General features: G+C 38.7%; 1 protein-coding gene across 8 annotated transcripts in view; it reads right to left on the bottom strand.

The window, feature by feature from the left end:
• The window catches only part of cep290 (centrosomal protein 290), a 39,074-nt gene that overhangs the window by 7,240 nt on the left and 12,051 nt on the right, over positions 1 to 19,783 (bottom strand). For all 8 annotated transcript variants that reach the window (XM_042214199.1, XM_042214205.1, XM_042214200.1 and 5 more), the window contains 23 exons: positions 19,508 to 19,623; positions 18,911 to 19,075; positions 17,851 to 18,000; positions 17,642 to 17,757; positions 17,455 to 17,557; positions 16,811 to 17,041; positions 16,370 to 16,543; positions 16,157 to 16,268; positions 13,880 to 14,085; positions 13,384 to 13,535; positions 12,778 to 12,889; positions 12,030 to 12,485; positions 11,780 to 11,944; positions 11,102 to 11,209; positions 10,537 to 10,671; positions 10,161 to 10,430; positions 9,733 to 9,840; positions 9,239 to 9,438; positions 5,562 to 5,775; positions 4,974 to 5,111; positions 1,373 to 1,594; positions 781 to 903; positions 141 to 283 (listed from right to left, as the gene is read on the bottom strand). In XM_042214199.1, the coding sequence (XP_042070133.1) occupies positions 141 to 283; positions 781 to 903; positions 1,373 to 1,594; positions 4,974 to 5,111; positions 5,562 to 5,775; positions 9,239 to 9,438; positions 9,733 to 9,840; positions 10,161 to 10,430; positions 10,537 to 10,671; positions 11,102 to 11,209; positions 11,780 to 11,944; positions 12,030 to 12,485; positions 12,778 to 12,889; positions 13,384 to 13,535; positions 13,880 to 14,085; positions 16,157 to 16,268; positions 16,370 to 16,543; positions 16,811 to 17,041; positions 17,455 to 17,557; positions 17,642 to 17,757; positions 17,851 to 18,000; positions 18,911 to 19,075; positions 19,508 to 19,623 (3,919 nt within the window). The remainder of the gene's footprint in view (positions 1 to 140; positions 284 to 780; positions 904 to 1,372; positions 1,595 to 4,973; positions 5,112 to 5,561; positions 5,776 to 9,238; positions 9,439 to 9,732; positions 9,841 to 10,160; positions 10,431 to 10,536; positions 10,672 to 11,101; positions 11,210 to 11,779; positions 11,945 to 12,029; positions 12,486 to 12,777; positions 12,890 to 13,383; positions 13,536 to 13,879; positions 14,086 to 16,156; positions 16,269 to 16,369; positions 16,544 to 16,810; positions 17,042 to 17,454; positions 17,558 to 17,641; positions 17,758 to 17,850; positions 18,001 to 18,910; positions 19,076 to 19,507; positions 19,624 to 19,783) is intronic.

The raw sequence follows: 19,783 nt of genomic DNA, 5'->3' as shown, positions 1-19,783 counted from the left end.
GCAAATAAAATGAATTAAGTGACAGTTCCACTGACACATTAACGTCTTCTACATCCACACAAGTGCCTCTGGGTTTTAGACAGAAAACACGAAGAGAAGTAGGTCAGCAAAGCCTGTTTGTGTGTGATGTCCAAACTAACCTGGCATAGAGGTCTTTAAGAGTGCTGAGCTGTTTTGAGAGGGATTCATTCTCTCGTTCCTTCTCCTTCAGTGAATTTTTGACCTTCTCCATCTTGGCCTGCCATTTCTTGCCCTCCTCCCATCGCACAATTTCTTCTTTAGTCTGTCCAACATGCATTAAATCACTACATGTACACCATATTAATATTAATAATATATTAAAAGGCTGCAGAAAACAACAGTCCTTTTCAGTCGTGTCCCAAAAGGCCATCGGGGAGCCACTGAGATTAAACACATTCGCAAGGGAAGATTTTCAAATGACAAACGGCAACTTTGGGCAGCAGATTTGGTCGAAGTTCCTTCAGAGATCAGTGCAACCCTTACAAACAAATGCTTTCTTCCAAATATCTTGTTCTGCTTATTGATAAAATGACAGGGCTGGTTGCAAACTGATGTTATTTTGCACTAAAAAAGAAAGAAAAACCACAACGACTATACTGACTCAGTTTCAAGTGACTCTTCTCTAATATGTGCCTCTTTTTCAGGATGTGTATAGCCAGGAAAAGAGCAAAATATCGCTGTACTATTTGGCACCGGTCACTGCACCACCTTGAAAACAGGGCCCAAAATATTTGATGCCGACTGAATTGATGTTCATACCTTTCCGTGATCGTCTTTGACATGTTTTATTTCAGCTCTTTTCTCCAAGTCAGACTCCAGTCTCCAGATCTTCTTCTGCAGATTCTCAATAGTTGGTCGCTTTCCATCTGCTTCTCGTTGGCTCTAAAAACAAACACGAAAGCACCTTTTCTCAGACAGGTACATAAATGGAGATGGAAAAGTTTCTGTTTAGGTTAGGGTCACGGTGGGGAGTTTTGGTTAATATAAATTATAGCCCAAGTCCTGAGATAAACCTGAAACTTAACTTACAAAAAACTCCTACATGGTACTGATCCACGAGAATATCTAAAGAATTAAATCAGTTCTGACATACGAGCTTTGTGACATGTGAGATTCCATTCTTGATGAATGCTTCAGTTTTTGCCACAGATAAGCACGACAGGGTTTGGATGTCTCTTATCTCGTGTTTTATCACCTGCAAGGTCTGAATATGACGCCTAAATGAAAGCATGTGGTCGCACATCAGCATGAGGTTTCAATGTAACACATAGCTTAGATTCTAACAACAACAAGTAGCGGCTCAAAGCAACCTGATGTGGTTTGTGATTTCGCACTTTCTGGAGGCACTAACTTGAAGAGCGCTGGTGAGCCTTTTGATTTGCTGCTTGAGTTCCTCGATTTCTTGTTCTTGCGCCTCCTTCTCAGCTTGCAGACGCCTTTGGGTTTTCTGAGCTTTCTGGATGTCTTGGTTGAGCCTATCCACTTCCTCTTTCAAGGAGCTCTCACGGCCTCTGGCTGATTTGGCAGACTCCTTTGCAGCTTGAAGTTCTTCACTGAGTTCTTGCATTCGCACCTTTGGGGAAAGAAAAAGAAATTTTAAATCTTTTCCGATTCAAAAAGTCTGATATTATTTCCATTTTCTTGATTTTGTGGCCAAAATCAGCATTTTGTTTTGTTGTATAGAGCAACATTTTTCCTCAAATCAATTAAAACACATAAAGGTTTCATAGTGTTGTGCTGGGTGAAGTTTACTTTAATACCACAAATACTGTGTCAATCACACACAATGTTCTTTAAGTGTAAATAACGACCAGTATGGAAAAACGGCTGCATTTGCCTAAACAAATACGATTATGAATAACGTTTAGATCATCTAAATTTTTTCCCCCTTAATCAGTTGAACTAAATCATGATAACTTCTATCTACTACCTTTATAAATCACACTGAGCCTCCCATGAGGATGTTAATGGTAATTAATGATGGGAGGAAGGGTTGGTTGAGGCTAGCCAGATGTCAAACATGCTGTTTATGCAATAAGCCCAGTGCAAGCAGCTTGTTCACCAATTTGATCTTTGGTTAGTTCCTATTCAAAAGCATCAGGTTTTGACTGTATAATCCTGGCTCCTAAAACTGAGTGAATGATAAAAAATGCAATCAAATCAGAATGCAATGATTTTGAGATCATCTACAAATCTATACCATATAAAAATACAACCAGGACCAAATATTAAATATGAAATTGACAGTTTTTTTGGTTTTTTTTAGACCAACATGTTTAAAAAAGGTTGGAGCAGGGACATAGTTTCCACTGTCTGGTATCTGGTTATTGTAGTTCTAAAAGCAAATTGTTTTTCCATATTTGCTTGATAATGTTTCATACGATACTAAATGTTGGTGATGGGTTACAGGTCTGGAAAGTAAAGACTGGAAAGAGATGCTGTTGTAATACACACAGAGACTCTTTGGCTTTGTTTCCCTAAAATGGCCAGAATACTTGGCATCCAATTATTTCCAGAATCCGTTTGATTGGTCAGGGTACATGTCACGGAGCAGTCGTAGTGTGCTGTGATGCAGGTAGGATAGAGGGCCCAAACGCAGGACTCAAAACCAAGAAGTTAACTTAAAGTGCAGTTTATTCACTGGGGTGACTCATCAGAGAAATAAACATTACTCAAACACGACCAATAAATGGTGAACACGAAACTAGACACTAGACTGGAACCTACAACAAGATAACACACAGGAACAGAACCAAGAACATGAATGAATTTCAAACACAGCACAGGGAGGAAGTGGACGTCAATGACCCGACACAGAGCAGGGAAAACGCAGGGCTTAAATACACACTGGGATATCGAGGGCATGAGACACAGAAGGGGAGCACAGCTGGGAGAGATTAGGGCTAACTAGACAGGGGGAGCAAAACTAGACACACTGACATGAGACAAACCTTCACAATAAAACAGGAAACAAGAAACCCCCACACAAAGACGGAGACTAGACGCAGAACCTAAGAACTAATCCCCTAACAAACATAAACTAAAACATAGAATACTAATAATAATCAACAATGCACAAGAGTCAATACAAAAAACAAAATTAAACCAAAACATGAGAAACTCAAAATGCTGGGTCAAAACTGACCCAGAACCGTGACAGTACAGGACAGTTTCCTCTCTTTCCCAGTCCATCTTCAATGAGCTCAGGCTCAGAGAACATGAAGGCAGTCTAGGATGTTGTTTATAAACATAATTTATAAATATCTTTTCCTTTTTTTAAATCTAATCTTATGAACCTTTAGAATATTAAAAGTATTAAAGTGATACTCTTTCTCTTCACCAATATAAACTAGTAATACATTTTTGGTTAAGGTAAATAAAAAAATACAGAAATGATCATTGTCCATCAGATTGCCAGAAGGAGAAATGTGATTTATCAGTCCAGATAACACGTCTCCACTGCTCTAGAGTCCAGTTGCAGCATGCGTTACATCGCTGCATCTGATGAAACAAGTTCCATGAAGGTGCATGCTGCTCTTTGCTAATCTGAAGGCCACAAGTTTGCATGCCTAGATGCTTGATGTTATACACCTGTGGCCGTGAAAGTGATTGGAACACCTAAATTCAATGATATGGATGGGTGAGTGAATACTTTTGGTAATATAGTATATCTTTCTTTGCATAGTATTGCTTTGAGTCTAATTTGCGGATGCAGAAACAAACTTTGATCATTAACACTGGTTTTCAAAAGTGTTCATGAGCCATGCTGTGATTACTTCCATCTAGAAGGATATATTTTTGGTAGTATTGTTATGGTAGCATGTTATTCTGTTTGTTGGTAAACACAATGGCTATGTAGGGGTGTAGAGTGGGGTAATGTTAACAATCCATTAAAATTTGCCTTACACCCACCAAAGTGTTCAAGGTCAACTTAATGATTTATTGGTCAAATATTGACAAAAAAAGCCTTATAACACACAAAAAAACTGTGAATCTTACAAATGTGGTGTGTATTGTCAATAAATAAAAGCATCATATAAATATTTAAAATATGGCACATTTGACCTCTCCGTCAACGTCAACCAAATGATCTGTAAGTCAAACTGAAAATGTTATATAGAGCTATTTAAAACTATGTTTCTTGGTTCCATTATCTGCATTGACAACATAAAGGCATATAAGAACGATATATGGAGATTCTAAATAATCAAAGTAAACATCTGTCATGCTGCCCTGTCTGATCTATACTACACTACTAAACTTACTTTTAAAAATTATTCCCTCAAAAGTAAATTCTGCCCAGAGAGTGAGCTGTCTTGGCAGACGTTTGCATTCTCTAATTGTTTCTTGTTTCCACCTGAGAGGCCAGAAGATTGCAGAAACTCTTTTAATAACCAGTTTCTTAAGATTTCTCCAGATTCTCAAACTTTTCTAATATTATTTACCATGCTTGACAAAAAATCTTTCCTTTTTTACTTCTGAAACACAGCCTCAAACAACATCTCCAGAAAGCTCATTTCATTGTTTGTTTTACCATCTGTTGTGGCCAATTTAACTTCTTCCTTTTGTAACTTTCTGGACTCATATTCAAAGTGAGCATTTAATTTTCTAGGAACAATAAAAAAGTCTTAGTAGTACTTGATTTATGGTCTTTGTACTATTTTCATTTTAATATGGTGTTGAAATAAATTACATGTCCCTGCATTCTGGGTTTTTGTTTTTCACTTTTAAACAGCGTACCAACTCTTCTCAGAACAACATTGTAAAACATTACAAACTAGAAGCAGGTTTTTGGCAAGTATAGAACCAACAATAAATCATATTTTGTGGTGTTGAATAACTAACTCAACAGCTGATGAAATACAACATACACAAACACACGGACACCCCACACAAAACAGAAAACAAACCAAAACAAAAATGATTACATTCTGATGACTGTGGGCTCTTACCTTAAGGTCTTTGGTTTGTCTGTCAATCAGCATCTGGACATTCAGACTTTCCTCTTTCTGTGCAGCACTTGCTATAACTTGCTGTTCTGCAGCAGACGTCATCTCCGCACGCAGGTTCAACAGAACCTTACTGAGAGCCTTTAAATAAAGCATACGCAATACATCATCATCCATTAACAGATTATTTGCCCTCTACCATACACATCATTTTGGTAAGCAAACTGCAAAATTGACACAAACAAAAACATCTGACTTTACAATGTGTGTGGTGTAATTATAAATGTATCATTTAAAAGACTTTCTGCAGCCGTAACAGATATCCAAATCATTTAGTCACAAAAACATTATGCTGGGTGAACTCTAAATATTCAGGTGAGGCTTCCACTCCATCACACCGCCAGTGCAGAGAGAAGACAGTCAAGATTTATTTCACAAATTTGGAGTAGGCAGGAATTACGGTACGCAGGGAAAATACCAACTATGAGTGGAAAGCATTTTCTCAGTACGCTGAAACTAAACTGAGTGCCAACCACTTTACATGTGTGCACAACTTTCAAAGAAAAACTGGGGGGGAAAAAAAACAACAACCTTTAGCTGTTTCTCTTTCTGGGTGAGCTGTGCCTTCTGTTGTTCCATTAGATTTTTCATGGTGTTACTGGGGGAGCGGACATTAGCCTCCTTCTGGGCCTCCAGTTCAGCTCGAAGATCATTCATCTCCTTCTCCATCTGGGCCATCTGGCTCCTCTGATCCTCATTCTCCGCAGTCAGAGCTTTCACCTGGCTGACATGGTATTCCTCCAACCTGCAACAAATCCCCCATATCAGTTTTAAGACAAGAAATCTGTTAGCTTTGGATACCTTTGGGATTACTTTGCCTCAGTTTGAGAATAATGACTTAAAAAAATGTGATCAACATGTGTCTGTGGCATTAAAAGGGATTTAGTTATGAGTTTAAAAAAAAAATATTGGACTATTGAAAGCAACATTTTTTTCCCCTCTGGGCAGTAGTTAGCATTGTTACTTTACAGCCATAAAGTTAGAAAATTACTGGTTTGAACCACAAGTGGGGCCTTTCTGTTTTTGGATGTTCTCCTGGTGACTGGTTTGGGTTTCCTCTGAGTAATCCAGCTTCCTTCCACACTTCAAACACATGCATGTTAGGTTAACTGGTGATTCTAAATTTCCCATGTATAAGAGACAAAGTGCCCACAGTTACAGACTTTGTTGTTAAATGTGGCTTCTACTCTAAAGTACTTTAAGGTGGTCAGTAAAACTTGCCATTTTGATATGAAGTAACGCCAGTGATATAACTGTGTAGGCGTTAGTATTTTAGTCTGCAAGATCAGGACAAAGGAGCTGTGGAATGATGCTTTGTAAACTAAGGAAAGAATCTGTCAGGCACTAATGCAGCTCTGATCCCAGGCTTATAATGATCTCAGCCATTGCATCAACTGTGTGAAAAGCAACATAGCAGCATATCAAGGGTTAACAGGGTCTAATGCCAGTTCTAGGGTGTAGTCTCACACTTCATATCCTTAAACCTGAAAAAAATCTCTACTCTTTTAAATCTTCTAACTCAGTGAGTTTAAATAATATTGAAATACCTAATGTTGATAACTCAGAGTTTGACACAAGCATAGATGTTCTTTTTAATTTCTACAGATAGCATGTCGAATCAAACGTCACAAACTGGGTTGCCCATTAATCAGAAGGTCTGTTGTTCGATCCTTGGCTAATCCAGTGTGCATTTTCAAAGTGTCCTTGGGCAATATTCTGAATCCCAAAACAAAGCTTCTATTGGTATGTGAGTGTGATAAGGAAAATGTCATATGTCTACAATAAGAGCTGTATGAACATGTGAGCAAATGGCTAAAGCTTGTAGTGTTAAAGGCCTTTTGAGAACAAAAGTCTAGAAAAGTTGCATCTTTGTGTGGACGCACCCATAGCTTAAATACTTATAAAATATAACACGGTACTATTCAATACCACCACAGCCTCCAGATATTTGCATCATCACCTCACGAGTCTTAACTGCAGCTGCATTATTGAAGAGGCCCACGCAAGATTAAGGCTGTGCTTATATCTGTTCACAACTGTGAGTTACTCATTTCACTAAAGCATATGACTGCTTTGAAGAATGCCGTAGTGATATCATTTACGCAATAATGTGTGCATCTCACCACCTCTGTTTAAGAAATGTATTGTTAATGTGTGTCTGTGAAGGTTCTCAGTCAGTCAGGTCATCATAGTCTAAGGAGCTTGGAAAGAAAAGTGTCTGGACTTCTTTAAGTTTAAACTTAAACTTAACTTGGAAACTTTAACTTAAAGAAGCCCAGATGCTTTTTTCCCAAAAGCCCCTTAGACTATCGTTAATGTATTTTCTGGCTTCCAATTCCACACAGCACATACATTCAGGAAACCTGCTCTTACTACTCTTTTGTTAGAAGTTCTTGTGTGGACAGCTGTCCTCTGTATTAATCTGACTCGATGTACCCAGAGGAGAGCAGTGTTTGAAACTACTTTATCATGTGCGTGCACGAGACACACTCAGCACGAGACATTTTTATTGTGTCAAAATGTGACTGAACATCTAAAGCACTGCAGACACAACAGCTCACTATAAAAAGTAACTCAGTAACAGAATTAAGTTCTGCACTCTTCCATCAAAATACCAGCATGACTGAGGGGCAGAAACATGTGAGGCTCAGTTTTAAACAGGCAGAATGAGGACTCAATGTGTTACAAGACACTGGCATGGTCACTGCTTTGAGCCATCACTCTGATAGAGTGTAGACGCATCTATCACAACCACATCAGACACAGTATAACATGTTTTTTTTTAGCATTAAATTTGTTGCAATTTCCATTCAACTGTGTAGTGCAAATCAAATTTACATCATTAATTCAAGCACCCTCCTTCCAACATGTTGCTCTCTGAAAGAGAAACTCTTACATATGCACTAAGCCAGCCAAACCCTTTCAGTCACAACACTGATGCTGTCCTTCTTCAGTAAATTGAATGTTTTGGTTAAGTATGGGTACACTCGAGTGAATTCTGGCAATGCTCATTTTCTTGGCTAGTTATGAATGAATCCATTAAAATGAACCCATGTCCACAGCACTGGTGGTCACCCTTTTTGCTGCTTAAACAGCCCTGACCCTTTTGAGGCATGGACTCCGCTAGAGCCCTGAAGGTGTGCTGTTGTATCTAGCACTGGGATGTTAGCAACAGATCATTTAAGTCCTATTAGGCCTCCATGGATCTGACTTGTTTGTCCAGCACATCCCACAGATGAGAACTGGGGAATTTAGAGGCCACGTCAACACCTCAAACTTGTTGTTGTGCTCCTTGTGAGCTACAGTAGCTGGTCTGTTGGACCACACGGGCCAGCCTTCACTCCCCACGTGCATCAGTGAACCTTAGCGTCCATGACCCTGTTGCTGGTTCACCGCTGTTCTTTTTTTGGACCACTTCCTTTATAGATACAAAGCAAATACAAGACCACTGCAGTCTGGGAACACCCTACAAGTGCTGCAGTTTTACTCTGACCCAGTCGTCTAGCCATCACAACTCAAATCCTTATGCTTGCCAATTTTTCCTGCTTCTAACAGATCAACTTTACAGACAAAATGTTCACTTCCTTCCTAATATATATCACCCACTAAAAGGTGCCATGTAGAAGAATTAATCTGTGCTTGTAATGTTATGCCTGTATAGTGAAGCTAATGTAGAAATTGTCTTACAGCTGTTTCTTTGGAAGGGCCACCAGCAAGTGGTTCTTCTGGCTGCAGAAAAAGTCTGATTGCACAGAAGTCTAAAACATCCTTCAACTTCCTGGATAAATGACTCCAGTAAACACTTTCCTGTTGCATTTATGGTCTTGATTGATAGATTTAAGCCATACTGAATACAGTAGGATATTTATTTTATAAATTATGTTTCTCATTAAAGTAATTAAGAAGGATAAAACAGGCTCTGCTTGCACAAGGTGCTATTATTTGAATGTGCAGTGAACCAAGATAATAAAAACAAAAATGTACATCTTGTGCCTTCACGTGGGACTTCCCTAACAAATGGGCAACCAATATGAGTAGCTACATCCATGAAGTACTTAAATATTTACTTTACAGACTACATTAAGGAAACATTAAGCATTCCGATGCTGCTTTAATATAACTTTTAGTGGCAAACACTGGGTTAAAAAACTGAAATAAACACACACATAAAAAAAACAAAAAAAAAAACAACTAAAAGTGATAATCACTTTGACGTCTCGCCAGCGTGTCTCTTAGCCTCTGTTTCCATGGTAGCTTTCAGTCGCTCCAGCTCAGCAGTGGTCACTTTCAGCTTCTCAGTGAGAGAGCAAAGTGAAATGTCTTGCTCGGCCACTGTTTGCTCTAGCTCAGCCAGACGCTCCACGTGTTTGGAGGTTGGTACCCTTAAGGTGGGCTTTTTCATCAACTCCTGGACAGAGAGAGAATTAAACAGAAGCCTTATAAGCTCAAAGACTCTTAGAGACATGTTTTTATCTGCTGGTCTTTCTTTATACAAATACAGCACATCCTTTGTTGATTATCTTTTGTTACGTTGGGAAAATTGGTGTGAAATACATCCAGTTATTTGTGGAAATACACTTCAAGAAATGAATCTGAATGCCTTATCTGGTCTGCAGTGGTCTAACGTTCTTGTGAGCCTTACATCAAAGATCAAAATCTACAAAAACAGAACAAAAAAGTTCTGAAACAAGGGCACCAGTACCATCGCTGTCTGTCTGAAGCGATCCAGCGAGGTGTCCGTGTGCAAGTCCAGCTTCTCGTGCAACATCTTCATCTCCTCCTGATGTCTCTTTATCAGTTCCTCTTGGTCCTGGTATCAACACCATTGAGGACAATTAAACAAATGGTTAAAAAAGAAAACATGTTTAAACTGTTGTGATGGTGCCTTAAATGAAGTAAATAACTGAAATACTTCATGTATAGAGTTAACCAGTGATATTTACCCTGTTTAAGATCTGCGATTTTAATTTTTTCACCTGTTGAAGATTCTATAACACTGCAATTAATCACTAATAAAATCTTACTGACTTGCTAATGATTCTCCTCAGCCCATAGAAAAGAAATCAACATCAGAGACTTGCTGTGCTTAAAATCACTGCACAGCCAATATTTCATCTTATATCACTGTACCTGTCTAGCTTGAGCCAGCTGGTTCTGGTATTTCTTTATTATATCCTCTTTTTTGTCAAGTCGATCCTGCAGGTCTTTGATGGTCTGGTGAGCCAGCTTGAGGGCAGACTGTCTGTCTGACTGCCCCTCTTCATGTTTGGCAAGGTCGGCTAGCAGCCGTTCTCTGTCGGCAGCAGCTGGGAGCCGCAGACGCAGCTCGTTGATTACTTTATCCCTTGACACGATGTTCTGTTCTGCCTTCCACAGAGCTGCTTCCCTCTCTTTCAATTTCTGCATATGTACAAATGAACAAATTAAAACAATAATAAATAAAAAATAATATTGCTATATACTTATAGGGACTGCTGAGTATGTGAACAGGGACAAAATACTATGCCTTGTCCAAACTTCTGCACGTGGCCTGTGTCTCCAAAATGGTGCGGACATGCTCTCTGATTTTCCCCAAGGTAAACTCTAACTGACGAGCAAGAGGTAGACTTGGGTCTGGTAGCCATCCTTTACCTTCATCAAGCTTACAACAGACAAAAATAGAGTAATTACCTTTGCAATAGCATGTTAAAGAAACTAATTACATGTAAAATTGCACATTAAATAATCAAAAACTGGACTGCCAGTGCTGCCCCTCAGCCTCCTAGTAGATACACTTATGGTATCAATTCGAAAATCTTAGGTGACATCTTTCAAGTTATCATGTACACAAGATTTTAAGATAACTTGACCTCTCACCATGAGGTCAAGATCACCAATATTCATCTGAGACTTTAAGGAAACGCATGAACTTGTTCTATATCACTTTGCCTCATTCTCGCATGATGGATGTCCACCATGCCCGGTCCATCAGCCTTTTACAGTTGAGGATTAAAAATGGAAAAAGCTGGAAATCCAGCTGGTTTTGTTTTCAGTGTTTTCTTTTTTTTTTAATTAGTTAAACAATGGTTTACCTTTTCTGCATTGCTCAGAATTTCATCCTGATGCTTCTCATAATAGTCCAGCTGACGCTCCATCTCCACCTCTCGCTGATCCCATGCAAGCTGGCATTCTTCGTGAAGCTTTATACAGTAATGAGAAGATATTACTGCATTACCCCGAAGCGCTTATGCACCTAAAACCTCATTAATAAGTTTCCTAAATATGTATTCACAAAAAATCTCCACTCATTGCAGTTTAATCAGCCCACAATCATTTCAATTTCTGTGTAACTCTCATGTGTGGATTGCACAACACTGGACATTATATTTCTTCATTTCCACTTAATACTGTACAGCTGCTGTTATTGTATATATATATATATATATTTATATTTCTTCATACATTCTTATATATTTCTATACTGTGTATTTGTGTATTGTGTATTTTGTTGTACAGTTATTTTATTTTCAACTTTAATTTATATATTTTATTCCTTCCTAGTTAAATTTACCCTTTTTAATTTTCATATTTATTTCCTATCTTATTCATAGCCTTTTTTTTCTTTATGTCACGAGCAGTTGTGTAAGCATTTCACTGCATATCGTACTGTGTATGACTGTGTATGTGACAAATAAAATTTGAATTTGAATTTTATAGTGATTGAGAAATGAGCAAATTTGGGTGTGTGTAAGAATTAATTTTTCGCTCACAGTCTTTTGCTGAACAATATCCTCTTCCAGTGAGTGGATGGTTTGTTCCTGTTCCTTTACAAGGTTCCAGAGATATTTTATCTCCTCCTTCTGGACCACCAGCTCCCTGCCTTTCCTGAGCTCCTGCAGGCGAGTTTCCTCCATCTTTTTGTGCCACTCAGTGACCTGGTTTAAGTCATAGACAGTGTGGTTTTTGGCAACTGTCAAAACAAGACAAGATGTGATCTCAAGAATATTACTCCCCACTAACCTTCTGGGCCCCTTTCACATCCTTTAGGGTTGAGACGAGCTCTTCCAGCCCTTGTAGCTTTAATTCCAGCTCCTCTGCCCTTCCCTCCACTCTCTTGCTCTCCTGCTCTGCCCTCTTTTTCTCCTCTTGAGCTTTTGCTCGGTCCTCCTGGAGGCTCAGCATGGTCAAAGAGAACTTTTCCTGCTGAGGAAGTGGCAACGCACCTGCAAACTGCCTACGGAGCGACTGGATAGTCTGCCGTAGGTGCTTCGAGCGGTTTCTGCCCTCTTGGCGAGCGAGAAACAGAGTACGCTCACTTGCATCGAGCCGCTGTTCAGCTCGCAGCTTGTAGGCCTCCAACTGCTGGATGTGATTGGTGGCAGCCTCAAGTTTTCCCAAAGCATCTGACTCACTGAGCTGCAGAGCCACAATGTGCTGGTGAAGCTTTGCAATGAGGGCCTTCTCGTCTGACTGCGACTGAGTGAAAAACAAAGCATGATTTCTCTTTGATTTTTGTCTCGCAGACATGTGAGAATTTAACAAACCACTGACATTTGTTCCACTTTTTTGTTGAAAGCAAAGATCTGAAAATCTGTACAAATCACCATAAAAAGTTGCAATGATTGATTTCAAAGTATCTCTCACTGTCAAATGGCAACAAACAGAAAGTGCAGTAAAGGACCTGCTTGAGAAAGTTCTTTTATCAACACAGTCATCAGGTTAAACAACGTAAACTCAAGTAAAGAAGCTGAAAGCAAAACCAAGTTACCTGGTAGTCCAATATTTGCCTCCTCAAAGTTTCCACTTCTTTTTCGTTGCTTTTTTGTTTGGCCTGTAGAGCAGACACCTGTGTCACAGCCACATCAGAGACCTCCTGAAGCCTGCCAAAGGGGAAAAAGCATAGAAATTGCAACATAACATGTTTTATGTTTTGTTTTTAAAATAAAATAATGAATCCCTTTAAATACCAACATTACAGCTGGGTATTAGTTTAGGTGTTTTTTAATTTTTGTTAATGATCTGGTATTTTATAGTGAAACACTGTGATCATTGTCTTTAATTATTGATGAATGGATAAATGGTGGTAGTGGTATCAATCAATACTAAACAATCATAAAAAACAAACTTGCTTGTAATATTTTGAACCCCCCCTGACAAGGACAAGCTTATCTTTGATAGGATCCTGATGCTTGATCTTGAATACAATGCTGTGACCTCAAAACCTATGCTTCTATAAATCCACCCCCCTCCCCCTCCACACACACACGGGATGATTGTGATTGCAGTGCTTATCAAAACTTAGAGCACACAATAGAGAGCAAAAAACAAAACAAAAACAAAAATCAATCTAAGGCATAGTCGCTGTCAGACGCACTTAGAAACCTCATTGCGAAGCTCAGCCTCTGCCTTCTCCAGCTCTGCAATCTTGGCTCTGTCTGCATCGCTCGCAGCTTTGCTCACGCTGCTTGCCAGCTCATCTCTCAGCTCCCGCTCAAGCCTTTGGGCCTCCACATTCATCTTAGTCAACTAAAGAGAAACAGAAGTAAGACTTCTTGATAAGAGTCATATAAATTCTTTTTTGAACACCCACAACCTGATAGAGACTGACAAGCGAGATATATCGCAAAGGTTGTGAACTAAAATGTTAAGATAATGAAATAAAAAATTCTTTTTGAGCAGGTTCTGGATAGCATAAAAATGCAAATCCAGTCCAATCAAAATGAATTCACTTCTCTCACTGTAACATTATGTGTCAGGTGAACCAAATAGCCTTTTAGATATGTTAAAAGATGGTCATGGTGATGGCTGGGAAAACAACACATTTCATGTGCCACAGAAAAACATATCTGTCTATTTCCTTGGTCTCATACTTCCACAAACTTGGATTCCAGTTCCACATTGCGCTCCTCCACCTGCTTAAGTGAGTTCTTCACGTGCTCATACATTTTGTGGGCATGCTCAGCTCTCTGCCTCTCATTCAGTTCCTTCATCTCTAAAGTGGTGATTCGTCTTGCAGCAGATATCATCTCATTGTTGAGTGATGCCTTTTCTGCCTTATCCATCTCATTTTCTTCTCCTGATAATAAAATAATAAACAGTGTGGAATGATAATTTAACACACACAATATATTAAATACTAATATAAAGATTATATGCAAAATTTACTTAAATGACGTTAAACTGTGGCATTGTATACAGATAAGGACAAAATTATTAGCCAAAAATTTCCTGAGTGCGTTTTTTAACAGAGCAATCAATCTTCGACATAGAAATTCTTATCATACTAATTTTATTTAGAAAGCACAAGTTACTTCTGTTGGCACACGATAACAGAATGATTTCAGAACAAACAAAAATGACCAAGGTCAAATATTATTAGTTATTTGAAAAACTGACTGCTGTGACTTTGTAGTGCTCAAAGCATGTAAAACCACGTTAAAACTGAGGGTTATCTTCCAGGCAGAAAAACCTCAGGAAGGTTTTGACTAGGCACGTGCAAAAAACAACACTCCCAAAACAAAAACAACCACTTTAAACTTGAGCGTTTACGAGTGTTAAGAACTGGAACGATAACTATTATCAAGAAATTCATGCTGCTGAGTGACTGCTGCTCGTCAAACACATTTCATTGCAATGTTGACCCTGTGCTAACTTGCATATGACAAATAAAACTGAAAACTGAAACCTGAAACTGAAATTCAAGGAAGAGCCACATGGTGCAGAGTGACCCTGGCAGAGGTACAAAGTGAAAGATTTCAAAGACTCTGGAAAGAAAACTAATGAGAAATGTGCCTGAAGATTCAAAAGAACTGCCAAGACACTAGTGAATGAGTTAGAAAGAGTTAGGAATTGTAGTGTCAAAGAAGACAATCACTAGAACCATGCACAGGAATGAATTGAATGTTGAAGCATGCTATAGGCAACCTGGAGAAAGATTCTGTGTACTTGACGCTCATCAGATGAGATTAAAAACAGACCGTTAAAACATAGTTTGGAAAAAGAATGGAGAAGCATACAACCTAAAGAATACCACAGTAAAACATGGTGGTGAGAGTATTATGCTGTTAAGATGTTTCAGTACGCCTGGAACTGGGAATCTCGTCAAGGTGGAAGGAATCAGGAAGAAGGAAGGATACGTGAAGAATCTGGAGGAAAACTTTAAGCAGCAGCAAAACTGGGTCTAGGTCATCGTTTTGTCTTCTAGCATGACAAACACCCAAAACATGGTCAAGAACTATGTCCAGAAGACCAAAGTGAATGTTATTGAATGGCCTGCACAAAGCCCTGACATAAATCTCTTTGACAAACTGTGGGGTGAACTGAGGATTCGCAAAACTTCAAGCAGTTATCCAGCAAAAATGATACACAACTGTCTACGAGCATTGTTTCATACCAATTTGCTTTCAGATATGAAATTCAAAAATGTGATTGTTATACAATTTACCCACCCCTACACTGTTTATGTTGAAGGTGGGAGTCAGTTTTTAATGTTGCAGCCGGGCCAACACTCACATCATTATATGATGAATTTTACCCAACCTCCTCATTGTTGAGACAGGAATGCAATGACCCCACTAGCTATGGCTCAGATCCAATGAGCACTAAATGTATTCAAGCTGTCTTACAACACTGCATACAGGACAATACAGTAGATAAAAGCTCAGGAAGAAAGCAGTAGACATAAATAACTGTAATTTTTGGCCCTGTGGGAAGCCTGTGCCCTTGGTTTATTCCAGCGGTTTTACCACAGCCCAGTAAATGTTTTCATGGCGGGAACTTCAGCTTGTAAAAGCCTTCATAGACTGTGATACCTTCTTGTTGTGAATCCAAGAATGCTGGAACATCTTTTATTCTAACTTCAAAATATTTATATTGAACTACAAGATGTTCCCTTAAACCTCTTTATGGACAAAAATAGGATCAAATTTATAAAAACTGAGGTTGAACCAAAATTCTTTCAGACCAATTTATTTCAGATATGCAGTTCAGATGTGATTCTTGATTCTTCTACCCACCCCACCCACCATTGTTTTTGTTGAAGGTGGGAATCAGTTTTAATGTTGTACTTGTGGCCAACACTCACATCATTATATGATGAATTTTGTTACAAACAAAACTGTTTGTAATGATCAATATCCTTAGTTTACCTGTTGAAGGGATGTTCTCCCATCTTTGCTCTAAAGTATTAAGTTTCTCCTTCGTGATCTCCAGTTCTTTATTCATGGCAGAGTTTTGTTCTCGGAGAGACTCATTCTCACTCTGAGAGGACGGGAAAAAAAGATTAATAAAGTGTTATCATTAGTCAAGAACACAACATGAGATGTGGGACAAACCTGGTCAGGAAATGTTTTTTTTAATACCTCCAAATGTTCTAAGTTGGTGGTTCTTTGTATGAGGTGGCTGTCTCTCTGTAGCATGTTTCTGTATTTGACTGTTAGCTCTGTGTACTGTTTGTTAGCCTTCTCCAGGTCTGATGAGGGCACACTATCATCCAAAGCTTTCTGTAGTGCTGCTATTTTATATGCAGCCATTTCCTAAAGACCAAATAAAAGGCAAAGACGTTAGAAAGGTGCTGAATGAACATACAGTAGTGCTAAAAACACAACTTTTTGCTACACTCTCTCTGATAGAAATGTTCACAATATTTCATAAATTATTTTCTGTTATTTAAAGAAAACTTTGAGTGAGAAACTTTTATGTAAAATGTTTTATATAGTCTCATCTAGTTGCGATAAAAGACAATAGATAAGAATCGGTTTCCCCCCCCCCAAGGCTTTTGGTGGGATTTAGCTTCTTGGTACCTTGTATCTCTGAAGGTAACCTATCCTCTGAGTGACCGAAGCCTGCATCTGGCTGCTCTCATCTCTCAGCTTGCCGTTTTCCTTGCGGAGGTGCTGTTCTTGTTCCAGCAGGGTTGTGTAGCGTCGCGCCAGTTTCTTCTCATTAACTTTGAGCACTGTCAGCTTACGAATTGCTTCACTCAGCTGTCTTCTGATGTCCTCTGGATCCTTCTGAAGTGTGTCCAGCAGATCCTGATAGATAAGGTGAATAATTGCTCTTAATAAAACTGACACCAGAAGGAAAAAGAAGCACAGCAAAATTCTACCCTGATATTTTATATTTGTACATCTCAAATTTGTAAAAATGTCAAAACATAGTTATTTAATCACTTAAGAGCTGCTGGTCGACTTGCTGATATTGCACACTACACACCAGAACAAGTTGTCTGATCCCCTAATGTGCATTTTATGTTTATTGAGTTAAAGAAAAATATTCCAGTAATTTGTCTGAGACACATTTAGTTCTATGTTGTCAGCCTTTAACAGTGAATCATCGTAAACCATGTCTATGTGAGTGAATGAGAGCCACATTGAAAGTGTTTGCAAAATAAACACAGTGCATCTTGTAGCATTTAAGTATTATTAACCTTTTAAAGCTGACTTACACTGAACTCTTTGATTTTAACGTCATCCACCTGCTTTTGTTTGTCCAGCCTGTTCTTCATCTCTGTGAATGTCTCCTTCTCCTTCTGCCACTTTGCCTTCTCACTGAGAAAAACACAGGAAAATATTTGAGGTTCTTACATGTAAATAAATCACCCACAATGCGCAAAACCTTTCATGATAACCCACCTCAGGTACTCTTTGTAGAGAAGTCCCTGTTGATGGCTAATAACAGAAAACTTCTCCTTGTATTCTTCCAGAGCACCTGCAAGTTTCTGCATTTTTTCCTCCTTGTTTTTGAGCTCCTAAATAATTATGATCAGTTTATTTAGATTTTACTTGAAACAATTAGTTTATAGTTCTTCCCAACCTTATTATTGGAAAACAGTGACACTAACCTGAAGGAGTCGAACGGCGTACTCATTCAGGGAACTGATGACTTCAGTGCTGCTGGGCTCCAGGCCCTCAGGAAGGGTCAGAGGTCTGAGGACGACTCCATTGCTGCCAGACTTCCTGAGCAACTCCAACTCACTTTCAAGTTGGCATATCTAACAGGCACAGATAATTTAAAAAAAATCACAAGCAAAACCTGGCTATTAAACATTGTGTTGTTTATCAAAAAGTTCCTGCATTTGTCTCTAGATTCAAAGTATTATTTAGCACAGTTTGGGACAATACGGCATGAATTGCTTGATTACTGAATGTGAGGAGGCCATTGTAATGTACCACAAACATAAGGTAACAAAACATTATTGAGACTAAAGGCAGTAATACATAGATGATTAAAATAACACTACACTACTTGTGAAAAAAATTATCAGACAAAGGAATAAATAATGAAAAAGAATAATCAACAAAAAGAGAAAATCTTATTGGAAAATAAAACTGGAGAAATGGCAGAGGAGTTCTGTAAAGGAGGCTTCCCCATTTTAAACAAAATTGTTACTGTCTGTGTTCTGGATAATGTGGCTTTTGTTAAGTGTTATTTGTAAGAAAGTTTTATCATTTTGAAAATTGAAACTGAATGCATGCTGAACAGTTGAGACAGAAGTTTGTTTACCTCGTTTCTCTCATTATATGAAACAGAAGTAGCAGATATCAAAAACAGGCGACTGACCAGACCAAAAAAAAAGGAAAGAAATATCTTCTAGACATGTTAATGACTCTCCGCCATGGAGCCCATGCCAGGCATGCAGCTATCTTCATAAATCTTTATATTTCAGTGGTTACAAACTTTTACATAAGAAAATAATTTTTTTTGATTTGGAGAAGAAACACGCAACCATTACCACTGGGATTTGAGCTTCCATAACTAGAGTTTAATACATGCTTGGCTTTGAGAAAGTTGAGAAATCATACCGCTTTGTTTTCTTGCCAAAGACAGAAATATGGCCAAATAAAGCTGCCAGTCCACCACATTATTAATTTGTGTAATTAACTTAAATCATATTAATCTACCTTTTCTTTGGCTCTGGCAAGCTGACTCAAGCTGTCGGTTGCCTCCTCACGAGCTGATTTTAGCTCCTGCCTCAGTTCTTCATTTCTCCCCACCAGCTGGTGTATTTGGGACTTGAAGTGTGGGGCTGACTCAGACTGGCCACCCATGCCACTGACATCTAAAGCCTGTAGGAGAATGAGTAAAGTTTACTGCCACCCCCCAAAAAAAACAGCTATTCTCAAATCCTCGATGCAACAGTTGTAGAGGATAAAAATACATTTATGCCACTATCCAAGATTGATTTTCATGTGTTTGGTGTGTGCTAGCATCTGCTACTTCCTTGCTGATTGGTATGTTGCATGGCTTTCTTGCCTTTTTCTTTGAAGCTAACCACATTTGTTTATCAGGTTGCTATGAGGCAAACCCTGTGTTTCATCAAATGACAAGGTCAACGGTAAAATGCAGACGAGTGACAAAGTCCATTGTTTTCAGCTTATCTACGTGTAAAGGCATGATGTAAAGTGAGCCCGTGTGAAACACGTTGAAAAACACTATCTATTAATCAAATGTCGTCTTAAACTAAGCACTGTTTCACATCAGTTTTCATGCATACTTACATTGGCCAACCTTTCCAGATTAGGAACAGAAACAGCCTCTTGATTAATCCTCATTGCTTGAAGGACATCTTTCAGAGCAGCCTCCAGATCTTTTTTCACCTTTGAAAGTTCTTCCACTAAGAGTTCATGCACAGGAATGAATAACAATGGGGAAGCAGTACCCCAGAGATAAATCATTCAGATAAAAATGTTTTAAATACACTATATTGCCAAAAGTAATCGCTTGTCTGCCTTCACACACACACACACACACACACACACACACACACACACACA

The sequence above is a fragment of the Haplochromis burtoni genome, unplaced genomic scaffold (genome assembly GCF_018398535.1).
Source record: "Haplochromis burtoni strain Fernald_Lab_line unplaced genomic scaffold, NCSU_Asbu1 Contig_530, whole genome shotgun sequence".
Classification (NCBI taxonomy): domain Eukaryota; kingdom Metazoa; phylum Chordata; class Actinopteri; order Cichliformes; family Cichlidae; genus Haplochromis; species Haplochromis burtoni.
Note: the sequence above shows the minus strand (reverse complement) of the source record. Positions and strands in the feature narration are given on the sequence as shown.